The sequence below is a fragment of the Platalea leucorodia genome (genome assembly GCF_965183815.1).
Source record: "Platalea leucorodia genome assembly, chromosome: Z".
NCBI lineage: Eukaryota > Metazoa > Chordata > Aves > Pelecaniformes > Threskiornithidae > Platalea > Platalea leucorodia.
The window spans coordinates 77,152,533-77,177,526 of NC_138858.1; the positions used below are offsets into that span (position 1 = coordinate 77,152,533).

A 24,994-nucleotide genomic window follows, 5' to 3' on the forward strand; every position below is an offset into this window, starting at 1 on the left:
CCTATAGTGCGACCACTCACCTTCCCTTTGCTTGTAGTGAAATTAAAGAAATACTGGATGCCTACAGCAGCCATCCCAGGGAGATGTCCTTGCAGTCGCTGTGGTGGTGCTGGGAAACTGGAGCTGGGGGGACATAGCTGATGGCTGGAGAAGGCACTGTTCTGGTGAGTTTGGAGCCTGTGCCACTTGCAAGTGCTGGCCTGCGCAAGGGAGGAGGGCTGTGGGGTTCTCTGGAGGAATAGCCTGGTCCTGCAAGTAAGATACTCCTGTAAGGGGAATTAGCAGAAGGAGGTAATCAACTGTGCTTCAACTGCTGGAGTGCATTTACGGGGAAGGGACCTCAGATAGATTGTTAATGCCATGGCCTGAAAACTCTGGTGGCTGGACACTGTTACTAGTGCCTCTCATCTCATAGAGACTGTTTTGTCCCGGACAGCAGGCACAGCATGTTGCACCCTTTCCTAGACCACTGAGGTATGAAGGGGTCTTCACTTGTAGACGGGTACTCCTTTTGATGTCAGCGGGAGGATGTAGTATTAGAGTAGAATTATGTGGTGCTTGTCATATATGGAAAACTACTTACACTGTACCTGTTACAGGAAGTGGAGATGAAAGATTAAAGTAATTAGTCTTCCTGTTCTCTCTTTTTGGACAGTATTGTAGTTTAACATTCCTTTTGAAGTCAGTGGGGTAGGGGCTGTTTGTCCTTGATCTGCTCTGTGCCTAGCAGTGCTGAACTGGTGAGTTGGAAGGGCTGATCTGTGCCACTGGAGTACTAAAATAATGTCGAAACCCGTCAGCAAAGCTGTTGTGGCTGAGGCAGTCCTCCTCCTGTGGTTCCCCATTGGTATTTCGGATGTTTGATTTAGCAAAATACTTCGAACGTGTGTGAATTAAGTAGATAAATGGGATTATTCAAGAAAGTAAGCTTTTTTTTTTTGTCTTGAAGTGCTGTCAGCAGTTGTCGAGGTTAAGATCATGACAGCATTTCAGCTGTGTTGCATTTGTGCTGTAATTGATTTAAAAGGTGTAGGTTTTGGATATCTAAGGTACTGTACAAGGTTTCAGCTGAGGAAGAATGTCTATTCTTCCATACTGCACTTGCAAAATCTGCTTCTTGCCACCTCTTTCCCCTGCTGCACTTTCCTTCTTTGAATGGTTTTGATTTATAAATAAGTATAGTAGGATGGGTTGATTTCCTTTAAAATAAACAGGTGGTCTGAAGCAATGAAAAGCAAGTAGCCACACTGTTAAGTCAAAAGGCCAATCTTTATAAATTGTCTAATGTATATGATTATGAATGGGTCTTCATTTGGTGCTCTGTCAGTAATACTGAGTCAGTGAAATAAATGCAATAGACATGAACCAAATAGCAGGTTTTTATAGCTAGTAATTAGAAAAAGTGCAGTTTGCATGTATTACTCTGCATAGTAAGGCTGTGATATGTGACCTCTTTGATCCTTTATATCCAACTCGGGACCTTGATTAAGACCCTTCCTTGCTTGCATATAGGCTCTTCAGTTGGAGTTGAGCCACCCACTGATCCAGTAGGAAGAGTTCTGTGTTGGAGATTATCAGATATACTGACTCTGAAACCATCTGAAGTTGTGTAGTTGTATGGACAACTAAAATGAACTTTCAGAACTAAAACCGAATGTATAGCTATATCTGAAATGGAAGGCTGTGTGTATGATGTGCTAATAAGGAAAAAAAGATTTATGGTATTGGCTAAAGTGTTATTCAGGAAACTGAAAAGTAAATTTTGATATTTTAGCAGTCTATTAAAATAGTTATTTAATGAGTCTTACTAAATTCCATTCTAAGGACATGCCAAGAGCGGAACAGAAGTCTTATGAAATCAGGGAAAAACCAAAAAAAAAAACCCCAAAACACAATGAAAACTGTTTTTCTTGGGGTTTATGGCACTCTAACACATGTAATTCTGAATTGCTGGCTAGCGAGATCTGTGGCAGTGGATTTGCTGTTTTAACTGTATTTCAAAATAGATGGTTCTAGTTTAATAATGATAGGAGCTTTCTGAACATGGTGTGCCTCTTTCTAAAATAAAGCTGGCAAGCAAAGCCTGCAGAACCTAGAAAATGCCTTATTTAAGCATAATCAATCTGATCTGTTTCCCTACTATATCTTCAGACTTAGTCTAAAAATGAATGAAAGGTTTTACATTTTTTTCTCTGAATAACTCTCACTTTTGTTGTTGTGGTTATTTCAACTTGAACACCAGGTAGAGGTGTGTGTTGTAAATTTATTCTGGGACTTAGGAGAGGGAATAGAATGGCTTTTAAGTTAAGGAAGTCAAATTCAGTCTTTGGTGACTTGCACTCAATATTGCCTCTGCCACAGAGTTCCTAGAAAATGTTTGGTAAATCTCTTAACCTGTTTATATCTTGCTGCCTTATTTGCCTGGTCCGCAAATCTGGACTCATGGAGTCATGTTTTGGTTTTGAGTCTCCATTATTCTTGTAACGGTTGTCAGTGGCAATTCTAATTATAGCACTTAATGTAAATCACTTTCTTTCTTGAAGGCATCCACAGTCAGTTGGTACAGAGGTTGTTCATTGTCTTGGTTCCCAGGTGTAAGTGGGAAGGGTAGTGCATGTCATTTAATTAATAAACATATTGCTGGTTTTAGCTTTTCAAAATAATTTGTCTAGAAGTTACAGTAGTCAATGAAGAAATAATGAATTCAGCATTCGTGTGGCATTTGGAGGTAATTGGGCCCGTTGTGCCTTATCTGCTGAGTGAAACCCAAGACTTTTAGGAACATATAAATATAATAAAACACCTGAATGTAACTAAAAATAATTAATAGCCTTAGTGTACTGCATGTGCATACAAGGAGGAAATTCAGTTTGCACAGATGCATAAAACTCAAGTTTCCTGAAGTACTTACGTAATGTTGAAGAGCTTTCTAAACATGGCTTCCAGACCTAAATGAAAAACCCCACATAGCTGATGTTTGACTTCTGTCTTTTTGTTATGTGAAGTCATTTTGATCTTTTGGTTAATAGTCTATTGCTGTATAGTAATTGTGACCTGTCATTCTTAAGAAAATAACAATTCTATTTCTCTTGGCCCTATATGATTTTCTTGTCACCCTGCTTTTCTCTTTGTCCCTCCCTTGCTGCTCAGTCCATAATTTGTGTTTGGACTTACTCTGCTCTCTTCTCTGGCCTCTGTACTTGTCTTCTGTTCTCTCCTTTTGACCTTTTTGTTTGTTGGTGGGGCTGTCTCTTCCTTTGGGCTGTCTTATATTTTCCACTGTCAATGTCTGGCAATAGATTGGCTAAAGTAGCTGTTGAGAGCAGTAGCCATTATTCACTTTGCCATCATAGGGTTGCTTTTTTTTTTTTTTTTTTGGTTTGTGGAAGTGCTTCAGAGGCAGTCTCGTCACAGATAGGAGCCAGGAGGGGATGTAGTGTAAATTTAATTTAAAAGGTGATCTTGAGAGAACTGGCCTGTTACTATCAAGTGTTACCAGGCGTAAGTGAACTAACATTTTGATAGACTTTGGACATAATGCAAATACTCCTTTCTGAGATTAAAGGTACTCTTCCATCTCGTTGATAATCAAACTCAAACAGAATTGTACTGGAGCTTCTCCAGGAAGTGGCTGGAAGATGTGTAGCACGTGCGGAACGCTGCGTCTGTTGTGGGGTTTGTCGTCATTTCTTAGTTGAATCTTCATTGAACTTTAACCATTACGCTGAAATTTTCCATACAGGTTGTTTGCCTCAGGGAGAATAGTTTTTTCCAGTTACATAGCTGATGGGAAGCTTGATGTAAAATGTTAGTAACTTTAACAATAGATTGTTGTCTGTGATCTTGTACGTGTGGAACAGGGAATGGGGCAAGCTCATGATCTATATTAGCAATCTCTTTCTGCAAAAAATCTTAGAGGGTTAAAGGCAAGTAAAAAAGGACTTGGATGTTTGACCACAAATGGGGACAGTGGAGAAGCATGAAAAGTTGGAAAGTTGTCTGAGGCTTCTGTTTGATCTTCGGTAACATTTTTATCTTCATGCTCTTTCTGTCAGTAACCCTCTCTCCAATAATCTGTGCATTGAGGATGGATCCTATCTTATGCAGAAATCTTAAGGTACTCACTGCAAGTGTTACATCCATACAACTTGATGGGTTGCTTTTACTCAGCAAGGGAATGACAGGATTGTAGCAGAGGCAAATCTGAAGGATTGCAATGCAAAGGTATGAAGTCAAGTGCAGTTACTGGGGAGGAACACAGGAACATGAGAGAGTATGGGGACACATAAATGGCTGAGACTTTTCTGTAACAGCTTAGAGGCAGAAGTGAGAGTTTTTTCAGCACTGTGGAAGAAATCGGAGTGCTTCAGGCTGGAAATACCTGTTGAAGGTTCAGTTCCAACCCCCTGCTCAAAGCTGGACCAAATTTCAGCAGTTTGCTCTATGCACAGTGCATAGATAAGGTTATAGCTTGTGATAGAAGATGGAAACCACTGAAGGGATGCTAAGTTTGAGATGCACAAAATCATCAGGGGTCAGTGCTGGGGCCAATAGTGTTTGGCACCTTCATGAATGACCTGGACAATGGGATGTACCAGCAAGTTTGCTGATGATACTGAACTGGGAGGAGTGGCTGATATACCAGGTGGGTGTGATGCCATTCAGAGGGACCTGGACAGGCTGGAGAAATGGTCTGACAGGAATCTCATGAAACTCTAACATGGTAAATGCCAAGTCCTGCATCTGGCAGGAATAACTTCATGCATCAGCACAGGCTGAGAGCTGACTGGCTAGAAAGCAGCTTGGCAGAAGAGGACCTGGGAGTGCTGGTGGATGCCAGTTTCACTATGAACAGCAGTGTGCCTGGGGCAGCAAAGAAAGCCAACAGCATCCTGGGTTGCATTGCTGGCAGGTTGAGGGAGGTGATCTTTCCCCTCTACGCAGCACCAGTAAGGCCATATCTGGAGCATAGTGTGCAGTTTGGGGCTCCCCAGTATGAGAGACATAGATATACTGGAGCAAGTCTAGCTTAGGGCTACAGAGATGGTGGTGGGACTGCAGCATCTGACACACAAGGAGGGGCTGAGAACTGAGATCTGGAGAAAGCAGGGGTTAATTTTTGAGTTATTTATATGAAGATTGTGGTTGAACGAGTTTCTGTATTACAGGATTAATAATTAGGGAAAGCAAGACAGTGCAGAACCAGAAATCTGAGAGTGGTAACAATGTGGGAGAAAACCCATAATATTGGAGGCAGTTAGGGAAGGCCAATTTGTTAGTAGTGTTAGTCAGGAGGATAAGATACAGACTATAAACTTTGGGATGACATAATGGTAGTAGTGGCTCTGAACATGAATGATTTAATAGAATGCAAGGAACCAAAGCCTAGATTAAAGACTGTTTCTGGTAGATTTAAACAATTGTGGTAGGCTGGATGGTACGCTTATGTTGAGAGAAGGGAAGCTGGTGCAATAGATTTAAGAAGTGGGCTTTAAAAACAAAGCACATCTGTTTGAGTGATTTGCTTGGAAGGGAAGATAGAAGACTGCACAACTTAGAGCATGTAAGATGGAAATGAAATGGGTTGGGTTACTGGAGCAAGTGGAGCTGTTGGATGGCAAATAAGCATCCAGCCTTGTATGTCAGCTGGAGTGGAAGAAGCTGAGCAGACGGATAAGTAATAATATAATCTTTTTGTCAGCTTTTGTCGGGATATGAAGATTTCAAAGAAGTTTGAAGAAATTGAGGCTTTACCTGAACCATGTTTCCATGAAGGCATAACTTTTGATTAAGGTGGGCGAGTAAAGTAGTAGATGATAATAAGTGACTTTAAAAATTAATTTGTGAAATTTGTCAGAACTGCTCTGTGGCATGCTAAGTATGTAACTAGTTCTACTGGTTTACTAGAGCACCCATCAGTATTGGTGTCCATCACACCCTGGTAATTGCATAATGCTGAATAGTGGTGTCAGAGTTGACTGGGATTTTTACCTTTTATTGTAACTGAAATGACATTTTGTGGTTTTAAGACACTTCATATTAGTTTTGCATTTTACTGAAGACCATGGTTTAAAAGAAATGATTAATTACTTTATTGTGAGAAATGTTTTGCTATAGATCAAAAAACCTTTTCATTTTGCTAATTGCAAGGTGAATAGTTTTGCATTTTCTTAAATGTTGTGGTTTAACCCCATCTGGCAAATAAGCACCACACAGCCACTTGCTCACTAACCGCCTCAGTGGGGTGGGGGAGAGAATTGGAAGAGTAAAAATGAGAAAACTCATGGGTTGAGACAAAGACAGTTTAACAGGTAAAGCAAAAGCCGTGTGCACAAGCAAAGCAAAACAAGGAATTAATTCCCTACTTCCCATGGGCAGGCAGGTGTTCAGCCGTTTCTAGGAAAGCAGGGCTCCATCACGCATAATGGTTACTTGGGAAGACAAATGCCATCACTCCGAACGTCCCCCTCTTCCTTCTTCTTCCCCCAGCTTCATGTGCTGAGCATGATGTCGTATGGTGTGGGATATCCCTTTGGTCAGTCAGGGTCAGCTGTCCCAGCTGTGTCCCCTCCCAGCTTCTTCTGCACCCCCAGCCTGCTCACTGGTGGGGTGGGGTGGGAAGCAGAAAAGGCCTTGACTCCATGTAAGCACTGCTCAGCAATCACAAAAACATCCCTGTTTTATCAATGCTGTTTTCAGCACAAATCCAAAACAGAGCCCCATACTAGCTACTATGGAAAAAATTAACTCCACCCCAGCCAAAACCAGCACATAAATACGTTGCTTTTAATAATAGTTGACGAGGACCTCGGCTAGGCTATACATTCTCATAATTGGCTTGGGTGAATTCATACCTTGAGTCAAATTATTGAAGTTGTAGCATGCATAAAGGAAGTCTTACGCTGTCCTTTGGACAAGGAAGGTAAAAACATGTTTACAAGTGCAGACAGAGATAGAAAGCTGAAGTGAAGCATTTTAGTAAGTGAAAGATTAGGACTATCTTGACAGTGCTACTTGTAACTTTTTGCTTTGGAATTGTCTGTCTTAAAGCAACTTTTGAACACTTGATAGATGCTTCTAGTGGACCAGTTTTTTCTCATTAAAACAGCAGGATAACTAATAACATCCTTGTTGCCAATTTGTGCTGGTAGTTGGTTTGGTCTGTTTTAGACCACTTGAATTATTTGCCCCCTCTTTGTAAATCAAAGACTGTTTTGTTTTGGTTTTTTTCCCTTGGTAGGGTGCATCTCAGCTTTGTCAACAGGACAGTCCATGAGGAGGAATCTGTAAATGAGTTAAACATTCATTTTTATGTTGTTTGCAAGTGTCCTGTTATTATTAAGTACTTGTCTTGAGGTCTTGGTTCAATATGCCTGTATAGTAATGACTTCCCAGGTGACCGTTGCTTTGGTTTGATAATGAGTAGTGTGCTACACTTGATTATGAAGCAGAAAAAATATTTCTGTAGTCATATGCACACCTTGTTAGACATAGAATAATGAGGCTGCTGAAAATTAGATTTTGGTCAATGTACTGAGCTGTTATTGAGGAGATATCCTAAGCACTTTCTACTGAAATACTTTTTTAGCTTACATCAGCATGCATTTTTCTTGCAAGCCTGGCTAAAGTAAGGTTCTGGGTTCAAAAGAGGTGGAAAACTTCCAGACTCATCTCCTTCATGAGAACATATATTTTGAACAGTTGAATGTTAATAATAAGGAGTGGCAACTAGAAAGTGAGGAATTATTCCTGCCTTCATCCTTACAGATCTCTACGATAGGCTAGGGGAGAGGGGAGAGTAGACAGGGTTTTCAGGCAGCAGGAGTCTGTGGGGTTTTTTGCTGCTTTTTACCTGCCTGCTATACTGACTGCACATATGAGGTGGTACAGTGGGTGGTTAAAATGCAGTGTCAAGGGTTGTACCTGTTAACCTTTTGAAATATGAATGAGATATTTCAAAATTAAGATACTCCGCACTTCCTTTTAAGCATTTTTGAGAGATGATACATATGTTTCATAACAGCATTTCCAAGCAGATTGTTTTATGTAAATTGTACAGTGGTGAGGGAGGTACAAGGCTTTTTTGAGAGTCTATGAACCAAGTGGTGTGTGTTGTGTTTTTATATAGAGAAGACAGGTGAAATTTACCAAGTTAGTTTTTCTGTTTTGTATCTGTTGGAAACAAAAAAAAATTGCTCTTCTGAAATGCTGTCAGATATGGTGTTGAGTGTAGACATGTTACTTTAACATTCTCTTTCAAAGGTTTTTTATAATTGCTTTCTTCAGTTTCTGATGTTCCTTATAGGAGACTTATTCAAGCTCTCCAAGGCATTTGCAGCATGAGGGCAGTGACACTGTCTCGCTGACAATTGTGTAGTCCAGCGAAAGTTTACAGCTTTTTTGTTACCCCAGCTGGGGATAATAGGACCTGGGACTGTGTGTTTAAACTTGTGTGAATTGGTGCTTTGAGTAAGGTTTCTGCTTCAGTGGTAATGCTGTTTTGTACTCTGGAAACACTTGCAGCCGAGTTAAATGAAAAATGGCCTGTCATCCACTGAAAATTAAGAAAAAGATATTGTCATGGTATCTGCTTTATGATTCGTTAATGTAGTTTGTTTAGTCATTAACACAATTCTGTTACTGGCAGTTAACTGTTTTGGAAGCTTTTAGGGAGAAGAAGCTGGAAAATGTTGGTGGGTGGCAGGGATCTTTGGCACAAAGGGAGCAATAAGGAGCAACCTGGGGTCTGTAGGAAGCACGTTATCTAATGTTTAGCAAATGGCATTATTTAAACTTGTGCCTTATGAAATGAATAGGGCTGAACTATTTTAATCTTATAAATTTGCAAAATAAAAGTCAGAAAAACAAAATGAATAGTCTCAGTAAAAAATGTTCTAAAGCTTTGTGTTTTAAAAGATCCTATACTTAACATTGAGGGGTTGATCCTGTACTAAAAGCTCTTTGCTGTGGTTGGTTTATCTGGCCCAGAGGTACTGCTGTCCACTGGAGAAGCTTTCGTAAATAAAACACAAGTCATGCTGAATGCAGTTCTCTGAAGCTGCGTACCGTTTGTTGCAAGGAGTCTGTATCAAAAAGCATTTCTATGCCTTAGTGGGTCTTGGTTTGATGCTCAAAGGGATAATCTAAATCCCCTCCTACCCCTACACCTTCCTAAACATTTCTGCCATTCTAATCTGCCTTTAGTGAGCATGTGGCTACGTGGTGACTCAGATCAGCAAGCTAGCTTTTTCTGTGGGATAGTTCTCTGATCAGCAGGCTGATCCAATTTATCTTGTAGCGCTGACGGCTTTATAGCCACCAGTAGGCTGAGGGTGTGGGAAAGCAGAAACAGGGAATGAGTTGCTATTTTGATGGCAGCCTGCAGATAGACTACAAGGAAAAACTGTGTGTGCATTTTAATGCTTAGTATGATCCAGTAATGGCTCTGTTTTAAGCAACTTGCTGGTTTTTTTGTTAAGCACATTTCATTTCAGCTTGCTGAATTGTAAACTATCTAGGATTTGGACAGTAAAAGGGTTCCCATTACTTCGGCTTTAACTACAAGCGATTGTATGGGATCATGTTTGTTTCTCTTCTATTGTGCAGGTGTGTGGTCAGGGAGGGGCGTAGGAGGGGAATTTCTAGATTAAAAAAAGGGAGTGTTTACTGGCTTTAAGTTGAGGTCTGTAGTGTTTGCTCTTTCTTCTTCCTGAAAGATAAGGGTTTTTTCCTACTTAAAACTCCAAAACATGTTTGAAAAAAGTTTCAATTCCGCCCCGCCCCCCCCCCCCTTAAAAAGAGATTGTGTCAAGTTATGAATTGCACCTACTGAACATGACTTTTGTGATAACACTTGGAAGATGCTTCTTAAAGAATTTCAGCTGTGTATAAAGATTTCAAATTCAAAATGTCAAATATCACTCAATAGGATTTCTACTCTTCTGCATTGTATGATTTTATTTGTCTTTATTACTAGCCACTGATTGAACTACCACTTCCAAAAACTGGAAGAGCAAATTGATGTTTGGTTTTTGAGAACATTTACCTTTTGAAAAATTACAGTGATTACAATCTAGGTTCTTCCTCACTCAATTCCATCTCAAGACCTTTAATTAGACTTTTTTTTTTTTGTGGAAAAGCTTTCTCTTGCTATTTTCGAGCTTGTTTTAAGGTTGTTCTTTTTAAATCATTGCCGTTCCTCTCCACTACCCATTGTGATTTCAGTGCATTACATTCTAAGGTCCTTTTTTATTGTCTGTGGGGTATACGTAGTACAGGAGAAAATAGGCATTGAACGTGAATGAAGTGTTTGGTCTGCCTTCTACCCTCAGCTGGCATGTGATGAAACACTAACCAGTTGCAGCATGCTTTTCAACATAAAAAAAATCTAATCCTACTGTTTGCATACTAGAAGTTTATTTTCAGTTTTTTTGCAGGCATGCACAAACCTATGACTTTCTCTGCTGGCAGAGAGCCACGAGAACTCTGTACTACAAAGTGAGCACCTGAATCTTACCCACTATTTCCTTCTTTCAGACTTGTCTGCTTCCCTCTATCTCTGAGCATTTTATCAAGGTCAATTGACATGTTAATTGTTTTTAATTGCAGTTGCTGTCATACTGAAAGTGACATTAGGATTTCCTCTTAAGTCCTTTCCACTTGTCCCCAGCTATGCCTTTCTGCTCCTGCCTGTTGTTGGATCTGACGCTTGTGTAACTGTTAGGTGGCTGGGTGGGTGGATTGACTTACCCTGTGTCCATATGGCTGTTGAATTGGATGTAAGCAAGGGGCAAGGGTGGAGGATGGGGAAGACTGCCTGCCTGAGAACTTGCTGGTTGGCTGGTGGGATGGGTTGGCCCCTGCCAGCAGCCAAGCAAAGGTGTCCTGAACTGGCACCAGCACATTTCTGTGGGGCAATGTCTTCCTCTCAGCCAGGAGGGGCAGAAGGGTGGCATGCCTTAAGTATTACTTCAAGAGTTGCTTGTGAATACTGGCAGTATTTTCTACTAGTAATCTGGTTAGCTGTTTCTGGTGGGCAAATAAGGGCAGGGAGCAAGCTATAAGGGAGTGAGTGCTGTAAAGGAAAACTGTGGTGCAGAGTTGGTTGTGGAAGAGTTTTCAGGAAACTGACTCTGATCCTCATACATTTCTAGAGGAAGGTGGTGTTCCCCGATGCTTCCTTTGTGCTGACACTGGTCCTCCTCTGACTCCATGGTGAGTGGGCTTATGCTGCTCATCCATGGGCAGCTCAGCTCTTCTGGAAGCCCACTGAAGCCTGAGGAGGAAGGAGACCTTATTCCTTCTCTTCTCCCATGACCTTGGCAGCACATTCACAGCCACCTTCTGGAACATGCTCTGGAGCTTCTTGCAGCCTTCCCTAAGGTGCTCTGACTCTATTTTGGTAGAAGACAACCTGAAGTGGGAGGAAAAAGCCAGATTTAAGTTTCTGTTGAGTGAATTGAAGCAGGATTGTATGGGCATTGGTACTGGCACGATGTCTTGTTTGGGTGGTGTTGATGGCAGCACAGAGGAGAAGGAACACTGGGGGATCTTTGCTGCTAGTGAAGCTGCATGGTCACCTTGCCACATGCTTTCAAACTGTGTACTTGCTAAGTTAAACTGACAAAATGCTAACATTACAAATGGGGTAATAGTTGCGTGGCGGTTTAAGTATCTCAGCTAGGTCACTGTGGGATCAGACAAGTGTCAGCACCACTGGGAAGCACAGCACGTGCCAGAAAAAGAGGGGGTGCCTCTGAGCAGTAGCCTGTAGTTAAACTGGTTCAGCTATGTTATAAAGTTCCACTCTAGGGGGAAAAAGGTTGAAAAGAACATCAAGGTGTTTAGTTCTTGGTTTAAGAGTAATTCTGTCCATTTGCTAGGAGGTCTGTGGCCACAGGTGATGTTTTTTGTTTGATCTGTTTTGTGGATTTCAAATCTGTCTGAAGACTCAGAGGTCCCTGAAAAGGAGTAATACTGTAGTAGGCCTCTTAATGCACGGTAGTATGCCTGTGTGCTTAAATCTCGGTAGAGCAGTATGAGAAATAAGTACTTGATAGTAGTGTGTTATTCAGGCTTGGTTGTGTCATTGCAGAGAGTGCTCTCGTGCTTCTCTCTGCCTCCATGCCCAAGTGTCTTGTTTTGCTTCCCAGTGGGGTGGGCCACAGCTATGACAAAGGCTGCTCGTGCAGACCCCTTCCTTCCCGCCTTCACAGGCAGGCAAAGGCTTGCACTGTAGCTCCTAAGCCAAATGCTGTCTTGAATTCATGACTCTTATATCTATAAATAAAATCTTATTCCATCTATGAATATATAATTATGCATATATTATTCTTATATATAAAAGTACCATCTCTATATAAAAAGTGTTCTTGGTTACTTAATTGTAAAATGGTCAGATGACTGTATAAAAAGTTACTGCTGTGAGATACTGAATCTTATTTGGTAGCTATCTATGCCCTCTTATGTGGAATTGTCAGTATACCATTACATTAATGTGGTAGGATTTTAAATGGGCTAATATTAGTCTTTGTGAAGCAAGGGCGCTGTTAATCCTTTCATAAATTTAGGGATTGTCTCTAATAGTTTTTGAACTCCTTCAATCTTTCTTTCTGTTGTATTTAATGCTCTGACCAGTGTGGTGTATCTGTAGCAAACTTCTTTTTTTCCTCTGTGCATAAAGGTACCTACTTTTGGAGATGTTTTAACACAAGATACGTATAAAAAGTGAGGAAGATGTGGGGAGCTCATCCTTTTTACCTCTCTGTTGCTAAAAGAAGCAGGATAACCTTACATTTTACTTCTCCTGTTCAAGCAGAGATCTCCTGTCTGTTACTCTTCACCAGACCAACACTCCACAAACACCTGTGTGCGATGGTTCAGCTCACTACTGTGAAAACAAACTGAGGAAGACGGGAGTAGGTAAATCCAGAAGTAGGAGCAGGAAAACAGCCCCTTTCAGAAGTAATGACCTGCTGGCTTATCTCGATGGCCTGTGGAACCATAGCCTTCAATGGGTGTCTTCGGTGCTTCCTGCATTTTGTTAGTGCTGTCTTGCAATATTTAAGTATCTGTTACAAACTTCTGACCAAGAATTACTTAACTCCCCCTAATAGGATAATTCTTTAAGTAAAGTTGCTGCGGAGGGAAGGTTGAAATGAGTGAGTGAAGAGCGTTTACATTTTTTTCAGCTGCTTTTAAAAGGCGTATGTTACTATCCCAGCTGAGAGACCCAGCAGTCTGTCTGCTGTGGCGAGCTTTTTGTTTTTGCTAGAATATTCTCCTGCCCTTAATGAGATGGGGGGAGGAAGTGTAGTCTTGGCCTTTAAAAAAACCAAAAGTTTTGTTGCTTAATTTGATACAGGTTAGCAAGAATTAGTCATACAATATACTGGGCAGTGATAACTCGGTAGCTTGGATTTGTGTTTGGAAATACTTTTTTCCTCTGCTGAGAGAAGAAATCTAGATTACAGTTGCTTCTGTGGGTTAATTATTACCGTATTAAGGAACTAAGTTTGAGAACATTTTGCAGATGCCTCTTACATGATATAGGATAGCTGAACTATAGCTCCTGACACCATTATGCATCCTGCTGCTTTTTTCTTTCCCCACCTACATACACCAGCACCAGACTTCTTAGAAGGAATGCCACAGTTTCACTACATAGGGATTGCAGGCTGATCTATTTAATATATGTAGGTGCAAAAGTGCTTATAGATAACCTGGCTACTGGTCTTTCACACACAGGATCTGAAAGTGCCTTTAAATAGTGCTCTGCCAGCATCTGTTTCAGAGCTCAAAGTTGTTATACATTCCTTGGTGTAGTGTTTTTCTGCAGCTTACTGCATTAGGCAGAGGTAGAAAAAAATGCGTTAAGCAAGTACATCTGTATAGTTAGTTTTTCACTGCTTTGGGCTAATTTCAATGCAGAATGATATATAATGTTCTGTACATGATGCAGTTGGAAAGGATTGCTTTCCTTTATAATTTTGAACTGTATCATACATGCTCCATGGTAATGAAGATCACTGGGATCACAACACCTGAGAGAACTGAACCACTATAAGCACAAGTAGTGCTCGAAAATAGCAACATACTGCTTCACCTTAACTCTACTTTGGAGACTTTGGTGCATGTTCTGTGATACATAACTTCATTTAGAACATACCTGCATCAACAATGTTAATGTTGTTTAAATTTAGTCTATTATTTTGACTTCCATGTTAAATGTTAGCCTTAATTTGATTTATTGTAACTTGTTTTTTATAATGGTTGGTCTGTTTCTCTGGTGATGGTAGGTTTTCAGTTGTAACCTTTCAATTCTTCAGAATATGCCACTTCACAAATAGTCCTTTTCACTGTAAAATGATCTCGTTTACTGTTAATTTGCCTCTTGCTCCATAAAGTGTAACTAAGCATTGCAATTACTGGCGTGGAAATTGCTTTACCTTAGTGTCACAATACCACAGTGCTTTCAGGATGGCAGGCTGCCGCTTTTGTGCAGCATTATGAATAAAACATGAACTGGAGTCTTATTTTTAAGATAGCATGTTAGAGACAGTCTTACCGTACTGAGCTGTACTCTGTCAAAAGTCTCAGTGTATGGTGTTTCATAGCTGAATAGCTCCTGGCAATGCTGTATGCCTCATTTGCATGCTTTAAAGGTTTCCCTCTCTTATACCATGTGTAGGATTTTCCTTATGTCGTTCAATCACCTGCATAATCCTGTGTGTCAGCATGGTTTGTACTATGATACCTTGCAAGATTCTGCAGTTTTATCACTTGGTGCTTATTCTTTATCGCAGTCCTGCATTAAGTCTGTCTTCATCCTTTCTCTCCTTAGCTTTTTCCATTTACTCTGCCACTTCTCTTATTTCCTCTTCATTAAGGCTTTTGCCTCTGTACAAAGCTATGTGCATTGCTACAGTCTGTTTTAAATGGCGTACTGGTTTTGGGCTTTTTTGGTTGTGGTGTTTTGTTGGTGTTTTTTTTTTTTCCCATTATCTACCTTTTTCCCCTCCTGGTCAAAGTTGTATTCTTGACTCTCTCCCTTATTGGCACTAAAGCCCTTGTTTGCTGTTATATTTGTGAGAATTGGTAAGGAAATCTTTATCTGTGGTAGCTGTCTGAACTATTGCTTTTTTTTTTACTTTGGTCTGACTGTCCCTTGGCTGTTGATTGCTCAGCAAGGCTATTTCAATTTACCTCTGCAGTGCCTAGGCTTGGACTCGATAACAGTACAAGGACATCATCTGCTTTGTCCTTCCGTCTTTTTAGTGAGCCCATCGTTTGCTCTCTGTAACAGCATTATGCCGCTGGTGTCCAGCTGCAAACCTGCCTGAAGGGAGCATGTTGGGGGGCAGGGGAGGGTGATGAGGTAACGTGTAAGGATGTCACTGTCCCATTTCAGGAAAAAAAACTCTAGAGAACTACTGGAGTCTATTCTTAATGGAGCTCCTTCATAGTTCAGTAACTTCACTCAGTCAGGCACATTCTTCAGCAGCCTGCTTCCTAGGAACTTGACTTTGTTTTTTTAACCATTTAACCAGTATGAAGCAACGCTAGTCCCATTTTTTGTGTGTTTGAGGCAGCATCTTGTGAATTTTAAAGTGTGAAAGTCTTTAAGTTAAGAATTGATACCATTAGGTACATCCTGCAACAAAATATTCTTTCAATCTTACTACTATGCATGTTAGAGAACTACACTATGCAGTATATAGCCTAATTTGCAAATTTTAGGTTTTACCACATACTTTTTCTCCAGTTATTTAAATTTATATATGTATTTACTTGATGCACATTTGATTGTGTACTGGCCCATCAAGCTTTCAGAATTTAATTTTGCATTTATTCACACAGCAGTGTAGGATTAAACATGCATGTTAGTGAGTTGTGACATGATCGTCAATTTACTTTGTATATTCATTGCTGAAATACTAGTGACTGTTTGGAATTGTGTTCTCAGTTTATCTATGCTTCTGACCCAGCCTGATTTCCAGTTTCTAGGATTTTTATATTGCAGTTGATTGATCCTTATCCTTTTCTTACAAGTGTTTGTTAACAAGTTGATCAGTAGGATCAACTGTTTCCCCTGTGCTTTCAGTTTGCTTTAAGTTTTGCATGAATTAATGCAGGAAAAAGCACCTGACCCTTCTCTTTTTTTTTTTGCCTTGTTTACGGTAAATTGTTTTTTCCTATTATGCTATTATAATACTGTAAGTTTTAATGCTATGGAGGAAGGCAGAAAAATCTTGTCTCCTGTGTAGTTTGAAAAAAGTGATACTCTTATTGTTCAAAATGCATTGTGAAAAATGCATTAATCTGAAATGTTTGAGTAAGGTTGAATTTAACCTACATACAATACTAAGGGTGTTCTAGGCATTGTCTCTGACACGTCAACTGTCAGATGTAAAAATAGCTGTTGTTTCTACAACCAAAACTAATTTTTTTGCAGCAATTTTAACTCCCAAGCTTTCTTAGTTCTGACTGTATTTTGAATGGAGTTCTCTAGCATATTTTCTTTATGTGGTGATGTATGTTATTTCTCGTTACAGACGCCTCCACCTCAATAAGAAAGCCACAGACAAGCAGCCATATAGCAAGCTTCCTGGTGTTTCACTTCTTAAGCCATTAAAAGGTGTGGATCCTAACCTGATCAACAACTTAGAAACGTTCTTTGAACTGGATTATCCAAAAGTATGTATAACATTTAGTGTCTTTTTTTTCCTCCCATGCCTCCAAAAGTCCTATCAGTAGCCTGGACTAGAACTATGCAACTTGATTATGTCTTGGATTGTTCTTCCTTCCACAGGAAATGCATAATTACACATTTTACGTGTTGCAAACAAAAGTTACCGCTTTTTAAAAAGCAGTAGATGAATATGACCAAGGCTTAGGAACGAAATGTACTCTACACTTCACTAAGATTTATTTAATCATTATTCCAGTATTGTGGTGTTTATAGCAGTATGAAACCCTTCAGTCTGTAAAAGATTCTATAAAAAAATCATTTGAGAGGCCAGACATGGTCCCCAATTAGGTACTTCTCTGTAACAGATTCTCTAAAAGGGAATAAAAGAGAATCTAAAAGATTGTCTTAACTGATAGCCTGAAACTTTCAGGTGTTCTTACTGATGGCTCATCCAAGGAAGAATTGCTCGACGATGAGGTGGTGTACCTCACCAGTTGTTGCTAGGTAGGATAGTCTCCAAGCCACCTATTGGTGTTGGGAAACATAGTTAATAAAAGCTTGCATTTGCTCTCGAACACTGTTTGACTTTGTAATATAAGCGATAAGTAATATAAGTGATAAGCACGTCAGATGCTGTCCTTGCTCTAAGGAGCTTATAACTTAAAGGAGAAATCTGCAAATGCTTGCTGCATTGTTCATGCTCCTGTGGATGGAAAAAGGACTACATTTGCTACTGCATATCTCCTGAGTTCTAAAACTTGTAATTTACTTTTAATAAAAACTCTTTTCTCAATTCTTCTCGAAACTGCTTCTGACACTGTGGCTTCAGCTGTAAAAGGTCAGAGGTATGTGTAAGCTGTACAGCGAGTTTCATTTGTGTATTCTGAGAGCTTTACACTTACTCCTAAGTAGGCAGGGTAAAACAAACAAAAAAACCCCCACAATTTGAAACTTATTAAAAGTTGGATAGTTTTTCTGTAGTGAAGCTTGGGGCCTTTTGAAAAACTTCAGGCGTGAACATTTGAATCATTTCAGCTCAACAGAAGTGCAATAAAGATTAAGTGTGGCCAAGATAAGTTTAAAGCATACTTGAGGCATGCTCTGTATGCCAATATTGCAGACAGTGCAAAGAAGCTGCAACAATATGTTAAGCTATTTTATGACTATAATGAGCATCAAAACATTATGCAGCTGAAACATTTGACTGCAAATCGAATTTGTTTGAGAATTCAGAAAAATAGTTATGCTGGATCTTGCTTTATGAGAGACAGTCTTGACCCTTACTTCTTGTAACTTATACATATGGGTGGCAATCTTAAAATATTGCTACTCCACACAAATCTGAATTTCTGATGACAATAGTGACAATCATATTTTTCCTAAAGAGAGTGCAAATGGGAGGTATGAATGCTTCTGTTTACAAGGGCACAGATTATAGAGTACAAGCAAGATCCCTAAACTGTTTGAAAACACTTCTGTACAATAACTACAAAAATACTTCATTTAAGAGATTGACATTACACCATAAAAATTAGAACAACAGTATTGCCTGGCATTCAAAATTCATCTCTCCAGGGAAAAATTATTAGGAAAGAAGAATCTTAAACTTGTTCCAGTGAAGCTGAGTTCAACCTGCAGGGACACTGATTCTCTGAAACTCTCCTGTGATACCCCATGTGTGAAATAATCTTGTCTTGCATAGAAGCCAGTTATGCAGCTTCTAAACTGCAGGACATAAGTGTAATATTTTTATCAGTGAACAGTTCTTACCTACTGAGCATTGTAAATTTGACAGAAATCTTTCTATTCACGTTATGTCCAAATGAACCTGATTGTAATGTTTATGTAGATAAGCATCTTTGTCTTTCTTCTGCTTTAGTCATACATTTTGTTGTTCTTTACTTTGTTACTGCATACAAAGGCCATTTACTGTGAATTTTTCTGTTTTCAAATACCACAATGTCAAAGTTTTTTATTATTACTGGTTGGATTTCTTGGAGAATAGGGATATAGAAGTGTCATTGCAACTGTGGACTGAAGATTAGTTATTTCCTTACTAGTAAAAATGGTTGTTCTTTTACATGTTTAATTAGATGAGCAATAAAGAACTAATTTCTTCAGTTGGCAATTTCTATGGTGTTCATGCCGTCAGGATTGTTCTGTTGTGGTGGAAAGACCTGTCTGCTTAATGAGACAGGTCTTTTACCCTTTAAATTCCATTTTCCGTGCTGGTAAAATGATAGGAATCAAATACTACTCACTCTTTAGGCAAATTGGCTTTTGGTTTGCATTCTGAGAGGTAGAGATGTGTTTGTCTGACAGTTTGTAGTGCTACACCAAGTCTTACCAACTCTCATTTAGTGGTTAATGATTTTAAGCTTCCACAATATTCTGAATGCAGTTAGAGTTGTTGGGTTTTTTTGTATTTAACAATACCATTTTTTCTTGAAAGAATGTATTTATTTAACTTAATGTCTTCTGTTACATGAAATACTTCTTACTGAACAAGAACATGAGAGATTGTCATCATTGAGCCCAGAGGCAGCTTTCAAAGTTTGGATTATTTTTTGCTTAAGTGGTTTACTGAAAATAAAGTTCAGTGAGGTGATAAAATAGTATAAGGGAGAATGAGAACTGTTTTGACCACTAGTTGGGACTCTTATTTACAACGGCTATATCAAATGAGGTCCAAGAAAACTGTTCTTAATGAGATTGAATTTTTAAATCTTGGACTTGAAAAAATGGCTTCTAGGTATGTTGATCAGAAATTTGCATTTTCTGAATTTTCTTTGGATTGGAGCTCTGATAACTTGTTGTAATAGTTCAGTGATCTTAACAGGGAGAGAGGAAGGTTACGTCAAGTAAGGAGTATTGAAGGAATTTGCTGTTAATGCAGAAACAGAAATACCTCCATCAAAGCTTGCAAAGCTGTCTCAAAACGTTGAGTGATCTTAAAATGCTGTTTCTTCCCCCACTGTCTGTAGCTCACGTAACAAGCTTGTAGCTTGATTGCTGAAACAGCTACAGTTTTCCCTTACCTCTTTTTTTTTTAACCACTATTCTATTAATAAGGAAAATACACATACATTACATATGAATATACAGGTTCCTGAGCTTAGCTTTATTATACAATCAAGTATACATATACTGGTCTCTGTGGGTGGTCTTCCAACTCTGTTGTGTGTATGCATCTACAAAAAAAGATGTCGTTCAGAGATATGTAGTCAAGCATATCACAACATTATTCCTTCAATATTTTGTGTGCTGTAATTTCATTGAATATAAATTGGATTTAAGATTGATATGTGAATAAAAATGGAAATGGAAATAAAAATTTTATCTTGTGTCCCAGGCTGTCTTGCTTCATGCCTAAAAGAAACCCTTCTGATAACAGGAAAATTAATGTTCCTCAGTACAAGAGTTTATTGGGATAGAGGCTTGGTTGTTTTTTCACAAGTACTTGGTAGTGCCTTAAAAATAGTCTTATTTAGCTGTAAAATAACCGCCTTGGTTTTATTTTAAATTCTATAGCAGTGCTCCTTATTTTTTCAGTTTGGTGCACTGTTGAGCTTTATTCCCTAGACCATATTGATATTAAGCGTGTGTGTGTAAATTAATGTGAGTGTATACATTTTTGTTTTTACTAGTATGAAGTACTGCTCTGTGTGCAAGATCATGATGATCCAGCTATTGATGTGTGCAAAAAGCTCCTTGGCAAATACCCGAATGTTGATGCTAGACTGTTCATAGGTAAGCAGTGCAACTCGAAGGTGGGACTCTTACTTGTAAAATGTTACTAGGTCTTCAACTCCATACACAGCATTCTAAAATAAATAGTCGTCTTGTTCAGCCCGTGTTGGTTCTATAGCTTAATCATCTGTTTGGGGTAAAGAAGTAAGTTTGCAGTCATAATCTGTGACGTCAGTCCAAAAAAAAACTCTAGGAAGAATGATTTATGCAACCCCCACAACTTTTTCCTTCTAAATCTGAAATACAGCAGTTTAAGGACATGGTTTAGCCGTGGACTAGGCAGTGCTGGGTTAATGGTTGGACTCTATGATCTTAAGGGTCTTTTCCAACCTTAATGATTATGATTCTATGAAATCCTGTCTTTGCACTGAACTAAATGTGTAGGAAGTGACTTGGAGTTGTGGCTGTATTTGAGCTTGAGGTCCTGCAACAACTCATTTTCATCAGCTTAGGCTGTAGGGCTCTCTTCACTTCACATTTGAATTAGAGGAGGTAAGGTATATTAGATCTAGGTAGTAGAATGTCTCTTTTTTTTTTTTTCCTCTGACATGAAAAAAACTGAACCATTCTGTAAGTTAGGAGCAAAAGAGTGTGTCTCACTTTATTCTGCTCCTTTTTCATTTGTCTGCTAAAATTACTGTAGAGTATAATGATCATAATCGGTCCTCTTAAGAGGTAGAGAATATTTACCTTACAGAATGTAGTAATAAACTTTGTAGTTCTGCTGCCCTTTAATTACATTAACCTTGTAACCCTGCCGTTTTGAGGAAGTATTTAAATATCTTTTTTCTTTTAATTTTCCGTGTAGTTGTAGTAAGATCTAAAATATGGAAGTGAAGGAATACTTAAATTTTAAATTATTTTCATAAAAGTGGACTTTAAGAATTGATGGGTAAACATTTACTGTTCTTCAGTTAATATCTCTAAATATTTTGGGTATTGAGTCTGAATTCCAAAAAAACCCCATACATTATTTGTGTATGATGTTTGTATTTTTCAGGTGGCAAGAAGGTTGGCATCAACCCCAAGATTAACAACTTAATGCCTGGCTATGAAGTTGCCAAATATGATCTCATATGGATTTGTGATAGTGGAATCAGAGGTAGGGGTGTGTGTGGTGTAATGTGCTGACTGTTACATTGCTCTTGCTCCCTGTAAGCAAGCAGTTGTTGGAGATTATTTTGAGAATACACGCAGAAATGAAAGTTAGAAATCTGGAAAAAAATATTTCCATGGTATAAAAATTACCTTTAATCTCTAATGTCACCTTAATCTCTAAAATAACCTCTAATCTCTAATTAAAGGTGAAAATTCCATTTAAAAAATACTGTTCAAACTGTTTCTGTTGTATTTGTTGTTGATCATAATAATGATGTTAATCACTATTACTACTCTTCTGAAACTTTGTTGCTCCAAAATACTGTGCATCAAAATATATGTGCTCTTGATACTGGTAATAGAAAGAGGAATCGGTGTCTCTATACAGTAGCCTGCTAATGACAGAATTGCTCAATGAACTCCCTTTTTCATTTGTTACATAGTAACGCCAGACACCCTGACAGATATGGCCAATCAAATGACTGAAAAAGTAGGCTTGGTCCATGGGCTTCCCTATGTTGCAGACAGACAGGGTTTTGCTGCTACCCTTGAACAGGTGAGTGTGATGTTGTCTCTTTTTTTTTTTTTTTTTTGCAAGACCTTGCTGATTAAAAGTTGTGTAGTGCCTCTTGCACCTTTTGAGTGAAGAAGTGTTCATTTTCAGCTGCAGTCACACTTCAGACTACCTAGGATGACTTAAATGCTTCAAAATTCTACTGTGGCGCTCTGAACATTGATTCAATATTTAAGTTTACAATGCAAACAATAAAGATTAGAGGATTAAAATGATGAATTTTATTTAAAAATTAATTAAAAACTGAAGAACTCTTTCTAGTGCCTAGTCAGAAAGGGCCATTAATTCTATTTTGATGTCTGAAAAGGAACACAGAAATGGCCATAACAGGTCAGAGCAAAGTCAAGCTCACACAGTATCTTATTTCCAGCAGGGGTTCTAAGCAGAGCCTTTGAGGAGAGTAGAACACAAGTAAGGCTTACATCCTGTTTTCCTGTAATACTGTCTTTACTTTCTGCAATTTTCAGCTGAGAGACTTCCTGAGCAGGAAGTAGACTTGTATATTTACTAATCCTCAATATATTAGTATTTTAGTAAGAACAGATTTCTTACTTTTCCATTCTTTCTTTGAGTCCATATGGATTTTGAACGCCTATAACTGTCTTTACCAGGAAGTTCCATAGATCTACTATCTGTTCCAGGAGCCACCACCTTGTTCACTCTGACCCTTGTTCTTCTATAGTGCTATTTCCTGTCTCTTAATACTTGTTTTGGAAGAGAAAGTGAACAGTTGATTCCTGTCCACCATCTTCATATCACTCATTCTGTCCTATTCTCCCCTCTCTTCTTTTTCAGTAAGTTCTCTTTTGTAGAATGAAGAGGTTGAGTTTTCTTGTTTGTTCCTTGTGTCTCAAGGCATGTAATTTAATAAACTATCTTGTATTCTAAGCTGGCATGTATAAGGCATTTTGGCCCCAAGGCTAACTAATGTGTGTCAAAGGCAGAAATGTGAGAGATGAAAGTGCAGTGAAATTCAGTACTCCTTCATTGCATGGAGAGAGGGCAGCTCCTGTGATTTTGGTGACAGGAAGTCTGAATTTCCTGTTACAAGAGAAGAGCAAGGAGCTATAGCACAAAACTGTTAGTACTGCTACGTGCTACAGTAGCAAGAATTACAACTTCTGCCTCTATATTCCTGGAAGATCTTTTTGCTTCCAGATCCAGTATACTGCAAGATGAGCATGCCTTTTCTTGAATGAGTTACTGATTAGTAAGACCAGTGCGAAGGCCATATATAGGAAGAACAGTAGTGAGAGGTGCTAGCATTCATTCCCACTGTCTCTTTATAGGACACTCCTAGTTTTAAGTTATTGAATCTTGTAAAAAGACTTGCTAACAATCTGAGTTTTTTCTTTGCTCTTTCTGTTTGCAAGTACATTAAGTAAAAAAAAATTCACCTGCTTCTGTACAACCATATAGTAAGTTTGTAAGAACATGTATGCAGTAATGCAGTTAATCTTTATAAGGGGCAGGAGACAGCATGTCTGTCAGCTACCACCAAATGATACATTAATCCTAGTGATTAGTAAGTTACTTAATGGATTTTTAATGTATGTATTCCTCAACCTCAATAAATTAGAAATTAAATACCAAATGGAATATGGTAGTTTAATATGTGGGTTTAAAACCCACATATAGATTTGTAAAAACACAGCCAATATCACTACTAGATTTCTCAGATTTGGTGGTAGACTAGATTTCTTAGACTGGTGGTAAAGATCTTTCCAAATACCCCGTCATGATTGGCCACGTCTAACACATTTTGCCCTCCAAACGTTTTTGGAGGAAAGAGCTGTCAGTGAGTAGTACTTGCATAAATACACGTAGAGTTTTAAAAGCCTTATCTTGTTTTGGCAGGTTTATTTTGGAACTTCACATCCAAGGTCATATATTTCAGCCAACTTAACTGGCTTTAAGTGTGTAACAGGAATGTCATGCTTGATGAGGAAGGACGTCTTGGACCAAGCTGGAGGACTGATAGCTTTTGCGCAATATATTGCTGAAGATTACTTTATGGCCAAAGCTATAGCTGACCGGTAAGATGACTGAATCATAGAATCGTTTAGGTTGGAAAAGACCTTTAAGGGCATTGAGTCCAACCGTCAACCTAGCACTGCCAAGTCCACCACTAAACCATGTCCCTAAGCACCGCATCTGCACCTCTTTTAAATACATCCAGAGGTGGGGACTCAGTCACTTCCCTGGGCAGCCTGTTCCAGTGCCTCACTACCCTTTCAGTGAAGAAGTTTTTCCTGATATCCAGCCTAAACCTGCCCTGGTGCAACTTGAGGCCATTTGCTCTCATCCTATCGCTTGTTACTTGGGAGAACAGACCAACCCAACCCCCACCACGCTACAGCCTCCTTTCAGGTAGTTGTAGAGAGCAATAAGGTCTCCCCTCAGCCTCCTCTTCTCCAGACTAAACAACCCCAGCTCCCTCAGCCGCTCCTCATAAGACTTGTGCTCCAGACCTTTCACCAGCTTCGTTGCCCTTCTCTGGACACGCTCCAGCACCTCGATGTCCTTCTTGGAGTGAGGGGCCCAAAACTGAACACAGTACTCGAGGTGCGGCCTCACCAGTGCCGAGTACAGGGGCACTATCACCTCCCTGGTCCTGCTGGCCACACTATTCCTGATACAGGCCAGGATGCCATTGGTCCTCTTGGCCACCTGAGCACACTGCTGGCTCATGTTCAGGCGCTGTCAACCAGCACCCCCAGGTCCTTTTCTGCCAGGCAGCTCTCCAGCCACTCCTCCCCAAGCCTGCAGCGTTGTTACATGGGGTGGTTGTGACCCAAGTGCAGGACCTGGCACTTGGCCTTTTTCGACATCGTACAATTGGCCATGGCCTATCGAGCCAGCCTGTCCAGATAACTGAGTTT

General features: G+C 39.4%; 1 protein-coding gene across 1 annotated transcript in view; it reads left to right on the plus strand.

Moving 5' to 3' along the window:
- Positions 1-24,994, plus strand: part of UGCG (UDP-glucose ceramide glucosyltransferase) — a 30,635-nt gene that overhangs the window by 2,977 nt on the left and 2,664 nt on the right. The window contains exons 2-6 of the mRNA XM_082335737.1: positions 16,554-16,695; positions 20,338-20,440; positions 21,441-21,542; positions 21,982-22,094; positions 23,970-24,148. Of these exons, the coding sequence (XP_082191863.1) occupies positions 16,554-16,695; positions 20,338-20,440; positions 21,441-21,542; positions 21,982-22,094; positions 23,970-24,148 (639 nt within the window). The remainder of the gene's footprint in view (positions 1-16,553; positions 16,696-20,337; positions 20,441-21,440; positions 21,543-21,981; positions 22,095-23,969; positions 24,149-24,994) is intronic.